The 18,762-nt window shown below is 39.6% G+C and overlaps 3 protein-coding genes across 4 annotated transcripts; all 3 read left to right on the top strand.

Annotated features, from left to right (window-relative positions):
- The first annotated feature begins 1,487 nt into the window (after nucleotides 1-1,487).
- Nucleotides 1,488-2,507, top strand: LOC119739104 (neuromedin-U receptor 2-like). The gene has a single exon (XM_038213935.1). It carries the CDS (start codon nucleotides 1,488-1,490, stop codon nucleotides 2,505-2,507), a length of 1,020 nt encoding a protein of 339 aa, XP_038069863.1.
- Nucleotides 2,508-4,394: 1,887 nt separating this feature from the next.
- LOC119739105 (neuromedin-U receptor 2-like) lies at nucleotides 4,395-5,375 on the top strand. Its single transcript, XM_038213936.1, has one exon. It carries the CDS (start codon nucleotides 4,395-4,397, stop codon nucleotides 5,373-5,375), a length of 981 nt encoding a protein of 326 aa, XP_038069864.1.
- A 2,305-nt stretch (nucleotides 5,376-7,680) lies between these two features.
- Nucleotides 7,681-17,192, top strand: LOC119739470 (3-ketodihydrosphingosine reductase-like). Of its 2 annotated transcripts, XM_038214438.1 has the most exons (10): nucleotides 7,681-7,864; nucleotides 9,200-9,289; nucleotides 9,704-9,763; nucleotides 10,318-10,383; nucleotides 11,017-11,112; nucleotides 12,396-12,587; nucleotides 12,798-12,881; nucleotides 13,532-13,615; nucleotides 14,380-14,481; nucleotides 14,970-17,192. In XM_038214438.1, the coding sequence occupies exons 1-10, from the start codon at nucleotides 7,742-7,744 to the stop codon at nucleotides 15,075-15,077; spliced, it is 1,005 nt and encodes a 334-aa protein (XP_038070366.1). In that variant the 5' UTR covers nucleotides 7,681-7,741; the 3' UTR covers nucleotides 15,078-17,192. The 2 variants fall into 2 exon arrangements, with proteins under 2 accessions (XP_038070366.1, XP_038070367.1); XM_038214439.1 differs by lacking the exon at nucleotides 11,017-11,112.
- The last annotated feature ends 1,570 nt before the right edge of the window (nucleotides 17,193-18,762 follow it).

Genomic DNA, 18,762 nt, shown 5'->3' on the forward strand with positions numbered 1-18,762 from the left:
AATGCGATATGATTTTTGCATAATAGCCTCGATTATGGAAAGGTCGAAGTAACAAGTTTAATCTCATACCATAGTACTGCGTAACCGAGCAAAGAACGGGAGGGTCGGGATCAAACTGCTTTGAATTAAACATTTCAAAAGAATGCCCACACTGTGTTGGATCAATCGTTTCTCCATAGGTTGTGTCCTGTTTTACTGTTTTCAACTTGTTCCGTATTGTATCAACTTTCTAAACTAAAGTATATTTGCCTTTTAGATGGTGGACAATAACATATTTCCATCAACGCGGTGGATTAAGAAATGATTTTCCATATTTAGATTCCAGTAACTAATTTACATATCAAAAAAAGATGATGTATAGTCAAACTGGAAGTAGACAGAGAGGAAGCATCAATCACCGAAAGTATTGAAAATGTTGCTTCCCTAAAGGCGACCTCCCCCATCCACCCTAACCAAAAACAAATAGGCCGTCAACCAGAACGTAGGTACACATCGGCCCTTCTATTTATTCAGACGGTTTCGCTGATTGGCTGGCGATACAACAGGCGTAATAGCGTTCTTATCTTTACACAAGGGTACTATTATCTTAGTATGCTAACATTTTAACCACTTCATCTTTTGAATTAGTTTAACTTTACAAAAATATCACTCAACAGGCCATACATTGTGATCCGCGGTGTTGTAAGGAAATAGTCTTAATTCAAGATGTGATTAAATCTGGGGGTACCAGACTAAAGAAATCAGGGCCTATGCATGCAATATTCATATCACGTAAATGCAGGCGCGGTTCTAGAGCATATATTTTAGGGGGGGGGGCTAGCAGGGGTGGATCCAGCTATTTTTTTTCCAGGGAGGCGTTCTAAAAATGAATTGGGAGCGCTGAGAAATTCCAACAATCATGCACACTATAACCTAATAGTACGCGCCCATGGAGTCGATATATGAGGGACACAACAAGGAGATAGTGAGAGAGGAAAGAATTATTGCAAAGTTACTACATGACAACATGTCACCTAACAGTAATTATTTGTGTATGTTTTGGTACGGTATTTCAAGTGGAAAACCTCTACGCATCCCTTGCACAAGTGACTGGAGCATCGCCAATTCCAGGGGAAAAATATCAATCTCCATCTCCAATCCCCAAGTTGAGGCGAAGCAACATGATGAATGATGAAAGAGAAGAGAAGGTTGAATTGTTGCAAATAACAACTTGTCACGCGTGCCTAACGATCGACCGATCGATGTACATTTTGTGTACACTGTATCAAGTTTAAATAAGGTGAAGAGCTCTCCACATCCCCTGCATCCTGAGACATCTCCAGAGATCAGCTAGAGGCGAAGCGACATAAGAAGGATGTGACAGGGATGTGACAGTGTTAATGTTTAACGCAAAGCTCTCCTTGCATCCGTTACTGCTCACTCGAACGTTAGTTCACAAGACACAAACAACGAATATTCAACATCTCTGAAAAAAACCAATATCAGCCATGAATTCAACACAGCGATTCAATGCTGAGGAGCAAACTGGAGACAAGTGGATCTGCCAGGTCATGGCAGCGGAAGGAGTCATTGGTGTCTTAGGAAACATCTTAGTGTGCTTCGTCATTCTTCGTGTCAAATTCCTACACAACATGACAAACTACCTGCTGGTGAATTTGGCTGTGGCTGATATGCTCCTTTGTTTTCAATCGTTCTTCTTTTATTCAACATCTTCTCCATGCTGTACACTTATTGCTTATCTTCCAGAAAGTTTTGCTGTACGAATCCTGTTCTGCAGACTTATAGTCTCAGAGTATTTAGCGTGGGCTTTGTTCTACGCATCAGCTTACAATGTCTGTGTGGTTACATTTGAAAGGTTTGCCGCCATAGTGCATCCGCTACAGTTCGCAAGGCAACTCACCGCAACACGGATGAAAACTATGATTGCACTAATCTGGGTGATGTCATTTCTATTTTCGTTGCCGTTTTTATTTATAAACAAAGCCAGCAACGATCCAGACAAAGCTTGCACAAGAATCAAATACCCTGACCAGGCTTTTCCGATTGTGCTTACGGTTACTTTATTCCTGTTTGGCTACTTACTGCCCATAACACTGATGAGTTTGGCCTACTACAAGATGCAAGTCACTCTGAAGAGGCAAGCCAATGCTCTGAAACTGCAACATGCAAGGGCAGCAGCCTATGATCTTGTGATTGCTAGACAGCGTCTAGTCACCATGCTCATGATCGTCTTAGGAGCTCTTATCATCCTATGGACACCAGGCTACACAGCTCTACTTCTTTGCTTGCATCCAACAGATAATAGTTCTCTGCCTTTCTGTCATTCCAAGACTTTTGAATACATCCACGGAATCTTTGATTTTGCCTTCTATTTCAACTCTGTCATTAATCCCTTCATCTACGAGTTTAAGTACAAGAAATTCAGGAAGGGTCTTAAGGTAGTTTTTTGCAGCTGTTTCAAAAGGCATGGTAACAACAGAGTTGACATTGGAATTGTACCACTGTGAGAGTGTTAAATTGGTAAATTGAAAAGGATGAGTGTATGTATAAAATGTACACTCAATTACTCTGTTTTTTCGTATTACCGTAAAACAAATACCTATATTGTTAGAATTTACCTCTTTTTAACAGATTGTACCTAACAAAGTTTTCATGAACACTTCAGTATAGTTTCAAAACGAAGTTCAATTGATATTCCTATGTTCGGAGGAGATATCAAAATGAGTAGCTTGTTTTCATAGACCCCTTCCATGGTGGACACTTTCTGAGGGCATTTTTTGTCATTGAAATTAATTGACAATGAAAGTACAGAGTTTCTACTCTGCGTATGAGCAAATGTGACAGATGTGACATGGGATACAAGTGGTCTATAAGATGGCAGGCTTGTTTAATACCTGATTCGTAAATACTAAAGCCAGTTTACCCCCTTCCTATTGGTTAAGCGCCCGCCGACACCGCCCCTGCACCGCCACGCTCTGCGCCACATCGCGCTGTACGCGCCTTGCGCGCACCAATCTCCATAAAAGGAGATGTTTACAGCACTATGCGCGAGGCACATACCATAGACATAGCCAGAGGGGTGTTTCACCAAACGTGAGGTAAAATTGTTGGAAAGTTGTGAAATGTTGACTTGTTTTGACTTTCTTGGCCAAAGATATTAATGAATGGGAATATATATGTGCTTGGCCGGTACTAGGGCCTGGTTGCGGAAAGTGGCCCGAGCCGAAGGTCCATGCCCTTAATAGCCGGTTCATTATAGTTTAAAACCGGTCAAGCACATATTAATTCCCTTCATTAAGGATGAAATGTGCATACCCCATGAAACAAATGCACTTCAATTCAGCTGACTGGACTAACTTATGTCATTTCTTTAAATGATGCTTTCCCAAAATCTTTAGTAAAAAATCAGTAACACCGGTAAGAATTTCAGTCTAAGGTTTTTCTCTGGCACACTTTTTTAAGCAGATGTAATAAGATCCCAAAGTTGCATCCAACAAACTAAACTTTTAAGTATATTGGAATTGATGATCACATATGTCCTAGTGAAGTTGAAGAAACAATGGCGCTGACCAGAAAGAGACTTTGTCGTTGCTGAAAAAGTAAGATCCATTGTATCTTTCAATTCATCACATATGGCAATAGCTCACCTAATACTTACATTATAGTTACAGTTTCATTTACAAGTGGTTACAATGATCGGGATGAGCAGTGAGCGAATACTATTGATGGCTTTTACTAAAACAAGCCAACGTACAAAATGTTTACATTACATTTACTGAAGTACAGCTAGATACGTGACAGAGATGTGGATTATTGCTTCAAGTAGTCATTATGCTTAACTTTACCGTCTGCACACATCTTTCATTAAAAGATTAAGACGGGAAAGGCATCAATCATTATTTTGACATCAAATAATAGCCTAATACCACACGGAGCGCCACAAATGAACAGATATAAGCAGCAACTGAGAAACCATCGGACAGAGGACAGACCGGTAGCACAATGAAGCTGGTTTGATGGGGATCGTGAAGACTGCTTTCTGTCTCATAGATTTTTCATTTGGGGCATTTTGCGCAAAATGAAATAGCGTGTCTATTTTTCTAAAAAGCATTTATCATCGGGACATCCACAACTGCGGTTACTGTACAAATGGACTTTGCAGATATTGAGGACAAATGAGTTATTATCGACCACTGGCTTGATTCGCTTGTTTAAGGCAAATTATTCTACAACCAATGATTTTCGTCACTCTTTGTGAACATTGAATAGAGCTGTCCAGACGAAAAGAATTCTTCCACGAAAAGACAGTTGACATCAATATCGGAACATCATCAAACGTGAATACATCTAATGAAAATGATGAAGTTCATGCCAGAACGATAAAAGTTGTAGCCATGAATGCATCTTCTGGAAACGATGAAAATGAACTGGAGCCAACTGGAGGAAAGTGGATCTGCCAGATCACGGCAGGAGGCGCAGTCATTGGCGTCTTAGGAAACATCTTAGTGTGCTTCGTCATTCTTCGTGTCAAATTTCTACACAACATGACAAACTACCTGCTGGTGAATTTGGCCGTAGCTGATCTTCTGATGTGCCTCCTGATATTTTTCTTTGACCTAACATCGGGAGGAAACTGTGCACTTTATCATATTGCGCCAACTAGCTCTGGTGCGAGACAGCTTTTCTGCCGACTTTTAGTGTCTGGTTATTTTATCTGGGTAACATCCTGCGCATCGGGATATAATCTCTGTGTGGTAACATTAGAGAGATATTATGCCATAGTGCATCCACTGCAGTATGCAAGGAAACTCACAGCAACACGGATGAAAATTCTGATTGCTCTGATCTGGATCATCTCATTTCTTTTTTCGATACCTTTGGTGTTTAATACTCAACCCAGTGATGATCCTGACCATACTTGCTCAGAAATCGACTACCCACACAGGGTGCTTTCTCTTCTGATTGGTGTGTTTACATTTCTGGTGATGTACCTACTGCCCATAACACTGACGAGTCTTGCTTACTACAAGATGCAAATCGCTCTGAAAAGACAAGTCAAAGCCCTGAACCTGCAACATGCAAGGGCAGCAGCCTATGATCTTGTGATTGCTAGACAGCGTCTGGTCAGCATGCTTACGATCGTCTTGGGAGCTCTTGTTATCCTATGGACACCAAGTTATGTAGGTCTTCTTCTCTGTCTGCGTCCAACGAAAAACGGTTATTTTCTTTACTGTGGTTCAAAAGGCTTCAAGTACTTCAAAGCAATTGCTGATTTGCTCTTTTATCTTAATTCAGTAATAAATCCCATCATCTATGCATTTAAATATAAAAAATTCCGACAAGGATTCAAATTCGCTTGGTGCCGACATAATTGACATTGCATTGGTGCCGTTATAAAAATATATTAAATGCCATGTTGCTGAAAAATTCACAATATCTAAGGCACGTAGAATAGCACAGTGTGACATTAATTTTACCTTTCAAATCTGCCCAAGTTGTTTTACAATGTTGTAGTACCCATACTCAGTACTTGTACTCAAGTACTACTCGAGTACTTTCTTTTAGAGTACTCGTACTCGAGTGTCAAAGTACTCGTACTCGAAATGACGGTACTCGTACTCGGGCAGCAAAGTACTCGTACTCGACATGTCAATATTGTACTCGATCATCAAAGTACATGTACTCGTCGTACTCGAATATATAGCATTATAATATATAGCTTGACTTAATGACTTACCACGGCCTTATTGTATCGATACTTTCAGTTTGAAATGGTTGATTTTAACAGCTCGCCGTACGTGAGTGGGTCTGTATAATCGGCCGGACTGGGCCCAGGCCAATTACGCACAATGAACCATTTGCCGTATGGAAATATTCAGAAATACAAGCACTGGTAGTCGTACTGGGAAGTATACAAGTACTCGTACTCGTACACGTACTCGGAAGTACACGTACTCGTACTCGCTTATTCGGAAGTACTTAATACTTGTACCCGGTATCCTAAGTACTCGGCAGTACTCGGTTCTCGGGAAAAAAGTACTCGAATTCAATACTATTTATCAATTCGAACAAGAAGTAAACGTTGTTGCTTATAATTATTCAAAATACAAAATTGTTATCAAATTCCTTCTTTTTGTCGTCATCTTTTCAAATACCTAGATTTGGAATCTGGTTATATTTATTATGAGGTTGCGTGATGGAAGATTGTGTTGGTAGTTGTAAATTTTAATATTGCGAAATTTTCTTCACAGCCTTATAAGCACTGTATGTTTTCCTCTGTGTTGTTTAAAAGCTTGTAAGAAAAAAAGTAAAAGCTTGCTCGATCGGGTGGTACGCAACCCCACAACCGCCTGCATAACTGTTGTAGCAGGTTATAACGGGGTCCGCTCATAAGTCCGACGCCTCATAGGTCCGACGCCTCATAAGTCCAAAATTTCGGACTTATGAGGCGTCGGACCTATGAGGCATACAATTTATTTATTCCGCCTCATAGGTCCGACGCCTCGTAAGTCCGACAACGGATAAACGAGGCGTTTTTATTTGTCGCGGACTTACGAGGCGTCGGAGCTATGAGGCGTCGGACCTTTGAGGCGTCGGACTTATGGGCCTTTGTTTGGTTAGGGGATGCGATTTTGTCGGACTTATGAGGCGTCGGACCTATGAGGCGTCGGACTTATGAGTGGACCCCTTCCATTCAACTATGATAATCTTTTTCTGAAGGGAAAAGATGCTGACTTAAGTGTAGGATCATACCACAGAGGGCGTCAGTCACGTAGTGAGCATAATATGATCAGCAAAGCATTTCCTACAAGCGAAGATTTTTTGGCTGGGATGCACGGGTTGTTTTTATAATAGATAGGGAAAAAAGGGATACAAAACTCTGCTTACAAATTGCATCTTCCTATATACTTGAAGTAGTTAACTCAACAAAATTGTACATGTGTCAGCAAAGCTAATCAGTGTAGTTATTGTGTAGTTAAGTGTATTTTTGTGTGAATATTTGGCAAATGTTGTAGTAGCTTGCTTTGAACAACATGACAGACTTGCTTTGATTGCACATTAACATAAAAATAAAACACAGCTCACCGTATTTAAGACACCCAACTACCTGGACTATTTATTCCAACATGGTAAAATGCTGACATTCAACCTTTGGAAGAATATATGGAAAAGCTAGATTGTGCACATCTGACGCTGTAGCTATGATTTTTATTTATATTTGCCCTTTTGAAGGGTTTGTAGAAATTAAGGGTGAAAGCCGTGCATAACTGCAGGACTGTGGGCTTGTGTTTCTGTGAAATTTGGATGAAATCGGGGCCCTAAAAGCGCATTATTTTGCAATGGAGTGTTTTGAAGATGGCGATGGGCTTCAGGGTGAGTTTTCCTAATTTCTCATCATATTACCCTCCCCCCCCCCCCCCGCCCCCCCCGAAAAAAAATATATTGAAAAGAAAATGAATGATGTAATAAGCTTTAAATGTGTGTCTCGAACACCATAAAGAGTTGTGAGTACTTTTCGTATTTTTCCCGAAAATTTGAAGTTGGGCATATAATTATGGCAGTTTATTTACTGGCATGGTACTGCACCCACCAACTGCGGAGGAGGTGAACTTCCAGGTTTTTTTTTTTTTTAAAGAGCGCCACCAAGAGTCTGCGTGTTCGTAACTTGAACCGCGCGCTGCACTTGTCTTCCTTCATGTCCTTGCTCTTGACTGCTTGAGTTGAATACTACTCGTTAAACATGGAAATAACCATTTTTCAATGTATTATAGTCACTATAATTGCTTTAATTGTTATTTCTCTTCTGTGGTTATCATTTTCGGTCAAACCAAAATTAATGGAACTGAAGCAAGCCCACGTTGTGGTGAGTGTCTAGTCCGATTCTTCATTACATTACATTAGCCCCACTAGTCAGCTAGTGTGGCCGCGATATTGCTGTGCTGTATCTCTAATGTACAGCGCACTGAGCGCAGCAATACTGAGCTGAGGCCACACAAGTGGGGCTAATTCTTCATGTTCTTTCATCAGTCATTACCAGCATGGTCGGTGTGACGTTAGCCCCATAAATGTGGCCAATTTACTGGACTACCTCCGAAACATAGGCCACACTTCCACATAAACAAAAACGTGTCGAACTTTGTCAAATTTTGATTTTCACATTTAGGCTTAGTTTGTAGGGTTTTTTGCTTTAGAAGCATACTCACCCTCTTTATAGGCTAATCAGAAAGTGCTGCCTTTTTCAGATGTCTGCAAATGAATTTGGAAATTTCACAAAAAATAGACATTTGAAAAAGGCAGCACTTTCTGATTAGCCAAAAAGAGGGTGAGTATGCTTCTAAAGCAAAAAACCCCTACAAACTAAGCCTAAATGTGAAAATCAAAAATTGACAAAGTTTGACATGTTTTTGTACATGTGAAAGTGTGGCCTATTTTTACGGAGCTAGTCCAGTAAATTGGCCACATTTATGGGGCTAGTGTGACGTGAGTGTGACTGTGTGAATGAATGTCATGACATGCAAGTTTTGTTATTTATTATGGAGTCCAATGCCGGGGTTTTTGACCGCGTATAGGCCTAGGCCTACTATGTGTAACCATGCAAAATTAGTCAATTTCAAACAATAATGGCTCTAAAAATAAAACAAGTGTCCTGACCTTAAGATAAAGGAGAGAATGTTGCAACCTGACACGCTACTTAAGTAATCAGCGGTTGTCGAAGTCTGGCGATTGTGTAGTGTAGGGCCCCTGTTTTGTTTCGATCGAATTAAAATCAACAATTTTTATTCATATATCATCTCAATGAAGGTCAGTCATTGCAGAAATGAGATTCTTTCCAAGAGGAATACCTACTCCTATTATTCCTAATCCAAAGAATTAATTCAGAACTTTGCATTCATTTGGGTGAAAAAAAACACGAAATCTCAACTCAGACTCGTGCTGTCCACAGAGACAATGTTACTGTGCACAGGCTTATTTCAAAAGTTCAAGTCTAATTGGAAACAAACTTGGGTCATAGATGGGACATGGGAACCCTCATCATGATAATGATGTCAAAGTTCACACACCAAAGTCAAAGGTCACTCTATAGGCTAAAAAACAGTGCTATAAGACTCTGGCATCATTATTATAATTATGTAAACTGAGTATACACAGAAATACCAAGGCATTGATTTGTTAAAATTTAAATGGTATTGTTTGACAGATTACTGGTGGATCCAGCGGTATTGGTAAAGCAGTGGCTGCTGAGGTGCTGAAACAAGGAGCAAACGTCACCATACTGGCTAGAAATCAAGTAAGGAATGAGCACAGACAAGAATAACGTCTAACCAACTTTGCGAATACATAATGTGCTGTTAAATCCTTGATGTGTTGGAATCGGTTAATTAATTCTACTAAAGCCCTAGGTCATTGTGGATGTATCTTCAAAACCTTCAAAGTCCTCCAACCGACTCCGTGTAAAACAATTGATACCGACTCAATCCGATGTTGTGAGAAAAGAATCACAGGCTATAGTGGTTTGGACTTGAAAAAAGGTACCAAAAAGCATTGAACAATTCAACAGTGTCATTGCTAAGAAAACTGTGTCACAGAGGTTTGGAAATGCTCTAAATTTTCAGGATGGGCCGAAAAGTGATTGAAAACAAATAGTTATCAAGTACCTTAATTTGCATTTCTTTTGATTTCCTTGAATCCTTATTCTTCCCAGGCAAGGCTACAGAAAGCCCGGGAGGAACTACAGCAGTATATTAAAGATAAAGACAACCAGGTACTTTGAAATATTCCATTGTCCACTCATAGCATTTTATTTTATACAACACCTGAATTATTCCCCGTCATCTGATTGGTGGATCGTCGATCACATGTCATTGAATTATTCGTCCCAACACAGGGCGTGCACGCAGCGCGCAGCGTACAGTGCAATGGAAGTTCTGTTGCACGGTGAATAGAACTTCCATTGCACGGTATGACTGCTGCTGGTGGTGGCGCTGTTTTAAATCGAGATAAATTGAATATGATGGTTGTTAACCAGCTGAGCAGTTTGCATAAATTAAATATGATGAACTTTTGCAACTTTTAAACAGTTTTTAACCTGAATAAAAATAATTAATCCTAATTATATTTACAACGAGGGTAACACCATTTCTCCAGCCCAAGAGGTTCTTCCGAATAGAGGCTCTTTAAAAAGCTAAATTTGGAGAATCTGAGGGAGTGATAGGGCTAATTCCTGATCAATAAGTCTTGTTTAGCAGTTTGGGGTTTGGAATTTAAGCATTTATATCCGAATGACTTGATGACTCCTTGATGCCTTGTTCATTACAGAAAATCCTTGGTATCTCGGTGGACGTGAGTCATGAATATACAGCAGTTGAAGATGCCATCAAAAAGGTTAGTGCCTAGTTTTTGATTTTTGAATACATGTAAAAAACTTTGGGTTGCCAGAGAACCCTACACAGGCATGCACGTTTCTAGCCAACAGACGAATGTTTAGCAGTACTGAAACCCTCCGAGGCCCCTCCCCTCCAACCCCCTTAAGCAATTTTCAGGTCACAGCAGGTGACTTAGATGTCTTAGATGCCCACACGAAAAAGTAAGGAAATTAGGTCCTCATTTCTTGAATTATTTCTTAAATAGTGTAAACCTCAACTGCTACTTTCATTCGTGTGATCAACAAGTGCTATAATTGCAGAAGCGAGGTCGACAATTTTAAGTTCAAAATCCACACACCTGTGCCACAGAGGAAATGTGGTTATACTGCTGTCATGGTTTTATGGTAAAAAACAGTAGTTGATTGTTGGATTGCCGGCACATGTTTGTCATACTAAACCTGGCAGTGTACTCTTTCAACTCACTGGACATAAAAACTTGCAACTCTTAGAGTAACTGTTTCATTGAAACAAAACACTCAGAAGATCAAAATCTGTTAGGAGAAAAAGCGATTTAAGTTTTGAAGAGCATGAACAATTCCATAGAATCCTCAATAGGGCCATGGCTGGCTTTTTACTTTGTCGTCGATTTCAGTCCACGCAGGAATTGGGACCGTGTGACATTCTTGTCAACTCGGCCGGCATGTCCAGAGCTGTCTCCTTTGAAGATACAGACATCAATGACTTCAAGGTGAGGCAGGAATTCTTCTGGACTTGGGCCCCCCCCCCCCCAAGATCTTGTTTAATAACCCTAACCATCCCAAATCCTCCGAAATCCTTTTTGCAAACTGGAGGAATTTTCAGGATTGAGGTTACATGGCAAAATTGCGTTGCTGATTTCGGAGGACGCATTGTGTCAAGGTTTTGGGCCGGACCTTGTGTTGTTTATGCTCAGCCATGCATAAATTTAGTCCTTGATTATACTTGAAATCATCCGCACTGCTCCAGGATGTCACTGCCTCTGCCTCAGCCTATTGACAGTCATAGCCGGAGGATTTTGCAGGATTCAGGCAGTGGTCACCCCGCCACAATCCATATTCAAGAAATAAGGGAGGAATTTGCAGGATTGATGAGGCTATATGCTATTTTTCCACAAGGCCAATTGGAGGATTTTGCAGGATTGAGGCTGCATCCTTGCAAAAAGGCCTAGGGAGTTGGGGTTAACAAAACCTTCCATTGACTCACATTTCATGTCCCATGTATATACATACACACAATGGCAAGAATCTACAAAGATGGCACACAACTTTGCTTAGCATGGAATCATTTAGCAGGTTATATCCAGCCAAAATTTACGTGGGACATTTGATCAGACGATACAGGTTTTAGCGTACGTAATTGCTTCTGGCAATATTATCAGCATGGAATTGAGTCTAGGTCTGGGAATAGGGGAGGAGCTATATAAACAAAAAGAATTGTTTATCATGAAAATATATAGGTTTCTGAAAGTATAATTTGTAGAATAAGTGGTTGTCTTTTGATCCTTAGATAAGCCGATTTCCTCTTTTGAAAATTTATTTTCAACATATAGACATAGGTGTAGGCCATTTAAAATATATTGAGGTCAGTGCAGAACGTTTTGTGAAGCTTGGAAATTCTTTAAATTTTGTGACATCCTACCGTAGCTGCATCAGAATTTCATTAATTGTGATGAGATCAAGCTAAATGAGTCATTTGTCAGGATTTTTTATGTGGAGATACAGGCCAAAATAGGGCCACTTCATCACATCACTTCATCACATCTCTTTGTATTCCTACTTCAGTAATTTTTGAACTAAAGATGGTATCAGCATGCGGTTTTCACAGCAGTAACGCTGAGATTGTGATCTTTTGAAATCTGTAATAAATTTTTTTGGACCAGGGTCGGCAAACGACTCATGTAGCTTGATCGCATCACAATTATTGTAGGCAATTAGTCACACTGTTTGAAATACATGAATGTCTTTGATTCATGATACTTTTTTGGTTCTTCAGCGAGTAATGGACGCCAACTTCATAGGGTCTGTCTACCCAACCCGCGCCGTCCTACCATACATGAAGGAGCGCAGACGTGGCCGGATCGTCTTTGTCTCCTCGCAAGCTGGTCAACTCGGCGTGTACGGCTACACGGCGTACGGTAGCAGTAAGTTTGCAGTCAGAGGCTTAGCGGAGACGCTGCAAATGGAGGTAAGCGGCCTTATGACAACGGAGAGGTCAAGTTGCGAATCTTTAACTTGTGCGTGAAACCTCGCATACACCAACAGTGACTAGCAAGCATGTCACAAGTTGATGCTAATATCCACTATCAAAAAATGTTTAATCTTTATGAATGTCAGGATCTGTTGCTATGCATGAACATGAATATGGTATATTAAAGTGGTTTTTTGTCCATTCCAGGTTAAGCCATATAATATCTACATCACTGTCAACTTTCCACCAGACACTGATACACCCATGTTGACTGAGGATAAACTCAACATGGTAAGCACAAACCAATTTCTTGACTCTGCTAAGCACAGAATTCCGCGCTTACGACCACAAATTTCTGTGCTGATCCATAAGCACAGAATCCTTAGTTACGGGATATTCGCATACAAAGTAGCAAAAAATTTCTCCCTAACGTGTGAAATACCCTTACTGTAAGCAAGGGATTTTCTGCCGTAGTAAGCAGGGATTTTTCGGTAACGGTAAGCAGAGCCAAGCAATTGGACCCTGATCAAGATTGAGACTTGATTCGAACTAAATCAACTTAAGTTTAAACTTACCTTGTCGATCTAATGGCATGATTTTACTTGAGTCACTGCCTTGAATTACTTGACTTGACTGTGGTATAAAAATACTCAACTCAACTGGCGTTACAACATTTAATGACATGTTTCAACTCAGAAATTGCCCCCCGAAAAGCACAGCCTAGTATGCTTGAGAGCTTGTGAATATTCCCCCATTCCATAGAAACGTTTTAATGGACCGAGTTTGTCCAATCCATGGTTCTCGAAACAGTGTCAGAGAAGACTTTCAGGGCAAGAAAAATGTGATCCGGTTTGTGTAGTTTCTCATGGTTTTGAGGGGGTTCGTTTTGTTCTTTTGTCCCCCCACTTACTGCTGACAGGCTGTGTTTTTAATTCTGACAGCCAAGAGAAACTATCCTTGTATCAGAGACATCTGGCCTGCATCAACCAGATGAGATTGCCAAGATTATAGTCAACGATGCAAAGGTAAGCACGGTGAGAGACACTCAAGCGACACCAACGAAGTAATGGATTATCACAGAAGTAAGGATGTGCATTAAGGGGTGGTCTGGAAATTTGGGCGATTCACAATGCAGTGTGCCACCAAGAGTTTGCCACGGAGAGTTCATTTTTCCCAGTGCATTGTGGGAGATGGTCGATAAATTCGCAGCGCAGGACTTTTGAAATTGTTAGTTTTTCCGGTCAGTAGTTTCGTAAGCGCATGATTCGAGTATCTGTTTGCCCTTTTCTTTGTCTTTTTATCAATATGGTGTTTTTTGTAAGACGTCGGACCGCTATGCCCCAATCCTTAACAAATTAGCTCAAGTTGTCTACTGACACTCGTATAAAAGGGCCGTGTTTTGTCGACCGTAAACTTGAAAAATAGACTCTCCATTGCAAACTCTTGGTGGCGCACTGCATTGTGTATCGCCCGAATTGACCACCCTGCATGTGCACGCCATATGCAATGCGGTATAAATGTGATAATTTGTATGCAACGTGCTGTATATGAGGAAATTTATATGCAACGCAGTGTGTATGAAGAAAACAGTCAGTTTTACAGACTGGACATGTGGCCGTTCTAGACCGATGAAATCAAAGTATCAAAGACACGATGTAATAATAGATGTTGACCATCATTAGACATGTTAGATGGACAAGATTTACAATAATGCATATCTGTTGAATACTTCTTTTTACTGGTACAAATTATTGTGACTTCATGATATCATTCCATTTTCCATTGACAGCGTGGCAGATTTCAGAGTTACGTTGGACTGGATGGGTTCGTCTTGGCCACGGTTGCCAGCGGCATGTCCCCTGTAGCTTCACTCATGGACGCAGTCTTGCAGGTACCGTCAACATCCTGGACTTGTCATTTCTTAAAAAATTCTGCACAGCTCTGACTCCTAATCTCACAAAAAGTTTTGGTCCAGTAGGATACAGTCAATTGCTGTGGACTATGTCACATTTGTAATGCAAACTTTGAAACACAAAAGTGTTGAAATATGAATAGCTTGATAAATGTGTTGACATAACTGTTTCTTGTAGGTAAATAACACACACAAGATGCCTAGATCTTTTGAGATGCCTGTCGTTACTTGTCAGTTTGATGTCACTGATGACATGGTCTGTAAAACGGTCCTCGAAATCACACCCCACAAACACTTTTCTGTATGTAACACTTTTTACAAAATCAGCTCAATATGTCATATAATTTTCAAACTCTGGTTTTTGCCATTCAGGAGACAACGGCCTTTTTTGTGGATTTAATGCACTATTCATCTTTAGGCAAGATTACACGAATATTCTATAGTTATTTTATATCCTCTGTCTCTAGGTTTCTCTGATGAGTCTGATGAAGGCCATTTCATTCATCTTCATAGCCAACTTCAACAGCATTGTCATGAAGTGCTACAAGGAGAGGGAAAGCCAAAAACAGAAGTAGACAGTGTCAATGAAATTTTTAGAACACCCAAGTAAATCCCTGTCATTTGATTGGAGGATTGTAGGTCACGCGGCATTCATTAATCAAACCATTGCACGGCCTACGTCATAAACGGTGCATTTTTGGTTCATTTACCGTGCAATTTCGTTCCATCCCACTTGATCTATTGCATGCACACGCTAGATCAAAGATTGTATAGCGCTGCGCATAGACGCGCAGCGGCACTATATGATTTTGGCACTTGACCACATCATGCGTTTAATACAGCAGTACAAAACTTGCATTTGGGAATCTGAAGTGGATGCACTGTTACAAACTGAACTTGCCTTGCAGATTTTTTTTGCATTGTTTTCAGAAATTACAGTATTAACTTTCATATTGTTAATGTTTTGACTTTTAAGCCTTTGTTAAGTTTGAACAAGCTGAAAAAAATAGTGAATGAAAGAGTACAATTTTGTAAATTTTGCTTGTCCTTATAGTTTTATCCTCCAATCGATTGACATAGATCTACTTGGATCTTATATAAAACAAATAATGAATATTTTGCATTCATTTTAAATGAGCCTCCACAGTTTTTACAAATGAAACAAGTATAATAATGCTTTTTTTCCAAAATTCTCCGTCTAACGCCGTGAAGTGTGATATTAAAATAACACAGACCGTAAGTATTTTCTTCAATCATGTTCTGTGATCTGAACATTTTGATGTATGATGCAAAGATATTGGAGTTTTTCCAGTTTCTCATTCAGTGATTGTAATTATATCCTCCTTTTTTATGCACCTCTGGCGATGGCAAAGGAGCATGGACTGCTTCTACGCACGTGACGTTGTTTCTGCATTCAGCAGGGGACATTGAATAATAGAGGACAATAGAGGTCCCCAGTTCCCGAGAGGTCTGTAATTTGGATACGTGTACAAAAATATGGGAGGTCTTCCTAAAAAGTTTAAGTACAAACAAAAGAGAAACAAATGTTGAGAGTAGACTCCGGTACTGAATTTAAAGGTAATTTTTAAAAGTGGATGTTTTCAAAGACGCACGAGTTGTTGTAGGCGAATCCGAAGTTCACAGATCGCAGGGTATCGTTGAAAGATTTAATTGAGCGCTAGCCGAACATTTGAAGAGCGTGATCCTACTTGCTGTTAGGTCTCTGAGTCGCACAAAATCATGACTTGACTAATTGTCATCAGAAGCCAAGGTCTCTATTTGGCCCTACCCCTCTTAACCTGTTTTCCAGAGAGCGGGGAACCTAGTGTGGACGTACCAAGTCCACAGAGTGTTCACTCTGCCAGCATCCTTTGGACCTCTTTAGTTCACAGGTCTGCAAAGAGTATGTAAGGTTAGATAAAGCAGGGTGTTGATGGTGTAAATCAAGGATTTTCTATTGTTCCTCATCATCGATATTTTGTTGATCATACTTATTTTGCAACAGCTCCCATTGGTTTTGTACACGTTTTCTAATCGAGGACGTCCTCGATTTGACCCCTGTCCTCAATTACTCGATGATGCTTCACATGTGTGTCCTCGATTTACCCCATAATTATGTGCATACATTTGATGACCATTTTCAACAAATGATGTACATTCGAGGACAGCAAAGAATCTGTTGTTCTCTCTTTGTGTTGATGTATGTAGCAGAAAAGCGCACACACACAAGCATAACAAGTGTGTATTTTTTTAGGAGGACCTCCCATATGTTTTGTACACGAATCCAAATTGGGGACCTTCGGGAATTTGGGACCCTATCGTCCTCTGTTGTTCAACGTCCCCTATTGAATGCAGAAACAAACTCACACACATAACTCGGGAGAACTCAGAGATTGGTTTCATATTTTATTGATGAAGTATGTCTGGTTTATGTCTCAGTTATGTCCAATTTTTACACACGTAAAATGCAGGGATCTGATTTATGTTAGGGGCCATTTGCATGTACACATGTACATTCTTATTTTGTATACTTTGTAACAAGTGTTTATGCACAATGGGACCTTTTAAAAAGGCCCAAAGCTATGTTACATATGTACATGTATATTAAGATGGTATGAACATTGTAAGATTTCTGCGTACACAAATAAATTATTGAAACCCATGGTGATAATTGACGCTAGTGTGAGATGTGAGATTGTTTGTCCTTACAGTTGCATCTTCACTTCAAGATAGGTTGCATGGAGTAAGGCGTCTCGCATCGTCTGATTCATACGCTGTGTTAGAGGCCAATTAAGATGCTAGTGTCAGAAGCGAGACTGTTCTTACAGTTGCATCTTAATTCACTTCAAGATAGGTTGCATGGAGTAAGGCGTTTCTCATCGACTGATTCATACGTTGTGTTAGAAGCCATGTCCCAAGCCACAGATGTGTGCTCTTAACCATTCGAACATACTTGAAATTTCGAAAAATCACCCTTTTCTGATAAAAATGCAAGGCTAACCCCTTACCGTTTTGATTTTTGGATAAAAATTTGTTTTAGCCTCTTTTTGATAAAAATGCAAGGCTAACCCCTTACCGTTTAGATTTTTGGATAAAAATTTGTTTTCGCCCCTTTTTGATAAAAATGCAAGGCTAACCCCTTACCGTTTTGATTTTTGGATTAAAATTTGTTTTCGCCCCTTTTTGATAAAAATGCAAGGCTAACCCCTTACCGTTTTGATTTTTGGATTAAAATTTGTTTTCGCCCCTTTGTGATAAAAATGCAAGGCTAACCCCTTACCGTTTTGATTTTTGGATAAAAAAATGTTTTGCCCCTTTTTGATAAAAATGCAAGGCTAACCCCTTACCGTTTTCGTTTTTGGAAAAAAATTGGTTTTCGCCCCTTTTTGATAAAAATGCAAGGCTAACCCCTTACCGTTTTGAATTTTCGATTAATAGTTGTTTTTGTTCCTTTTTGATACAAATGCAAGGCTAACCCCATACCATTTTCATTTTGGATACAAATTTGTTTTTGCACCTTTTTGATAAAAAATGCAAGGCCAACCCCTTACCGTTTTGAATTTTCGATTAATAGTTGTTTTCGCCCCTTTTTGATAAAAATGCAAGGCTAACCCCTTACCATTTTCATTTTTGGATAAAAATTTGTTATGGCCTCTTTTTGATAAAGATGCAAGGCTAACCCCTTACCGTTTATATTTTTATCAAAAATTCAAAACGGTAAGGGGTTAGCCTTGCATTTTTATAAAAAAGGGGCGAAAACAAATTTTTATCAAAAATTCAAAACGGTAAGGGGTTAGCCTTGCATTTTTATCAAAAAGGGGCGAAAACTAATTTTTATCAAAATTCAAAACGGTAAGGGGTTAGTCTTGTATTTTTATCAAAAAGGGGCGAAAGCAAATTTTTATCAAATTTTCAAAACGGTAAGGGGTTAGCCTTGCATTTTTATCAAAAGGGACGAAAACAAATTTTTATCCAAAAATCAAAACGGTAAGGGGTTAGCCTTGCATTTTTATCAAAAGGGGGTGACAACTAATTTTTATGAAATTTTCAAAACGGTAAGGGGTTAGCCTTGCATTTTTATCAAAAAGAGGCGAAAACAAATTTTTAACCAAAAATAAAAAAACCGTGCTTTTTATCAAAAATGGGCGAAAACTAATTTTTATGAAATTTCATAACAGTAAGGGTTTAGCCTTGCATTTTTATCAAAAAGTGGCGAAAACTAATTTTTTTTTCAAAAATTCAAAACGGTAAGGGATTAGC

The sequence above is a fragment of the Patiria miniata genome, unplaced genomic scaffold (assembly GCF_015706575.1).
Source record: "Patiria miniata isolate m_02_andy unplaced genomic scaffold, ASM1570657v1 HiC_scaffold_30, whole genome shotgun sequence".
In the NCBI taxonomy this organism is placed as follows: domain Eukaryota; kingdom Metazoa; phylum Echinodermata; class Asteroidea; order Valvatida; family Asterinidae; genus Patiria; species Patiria miniata.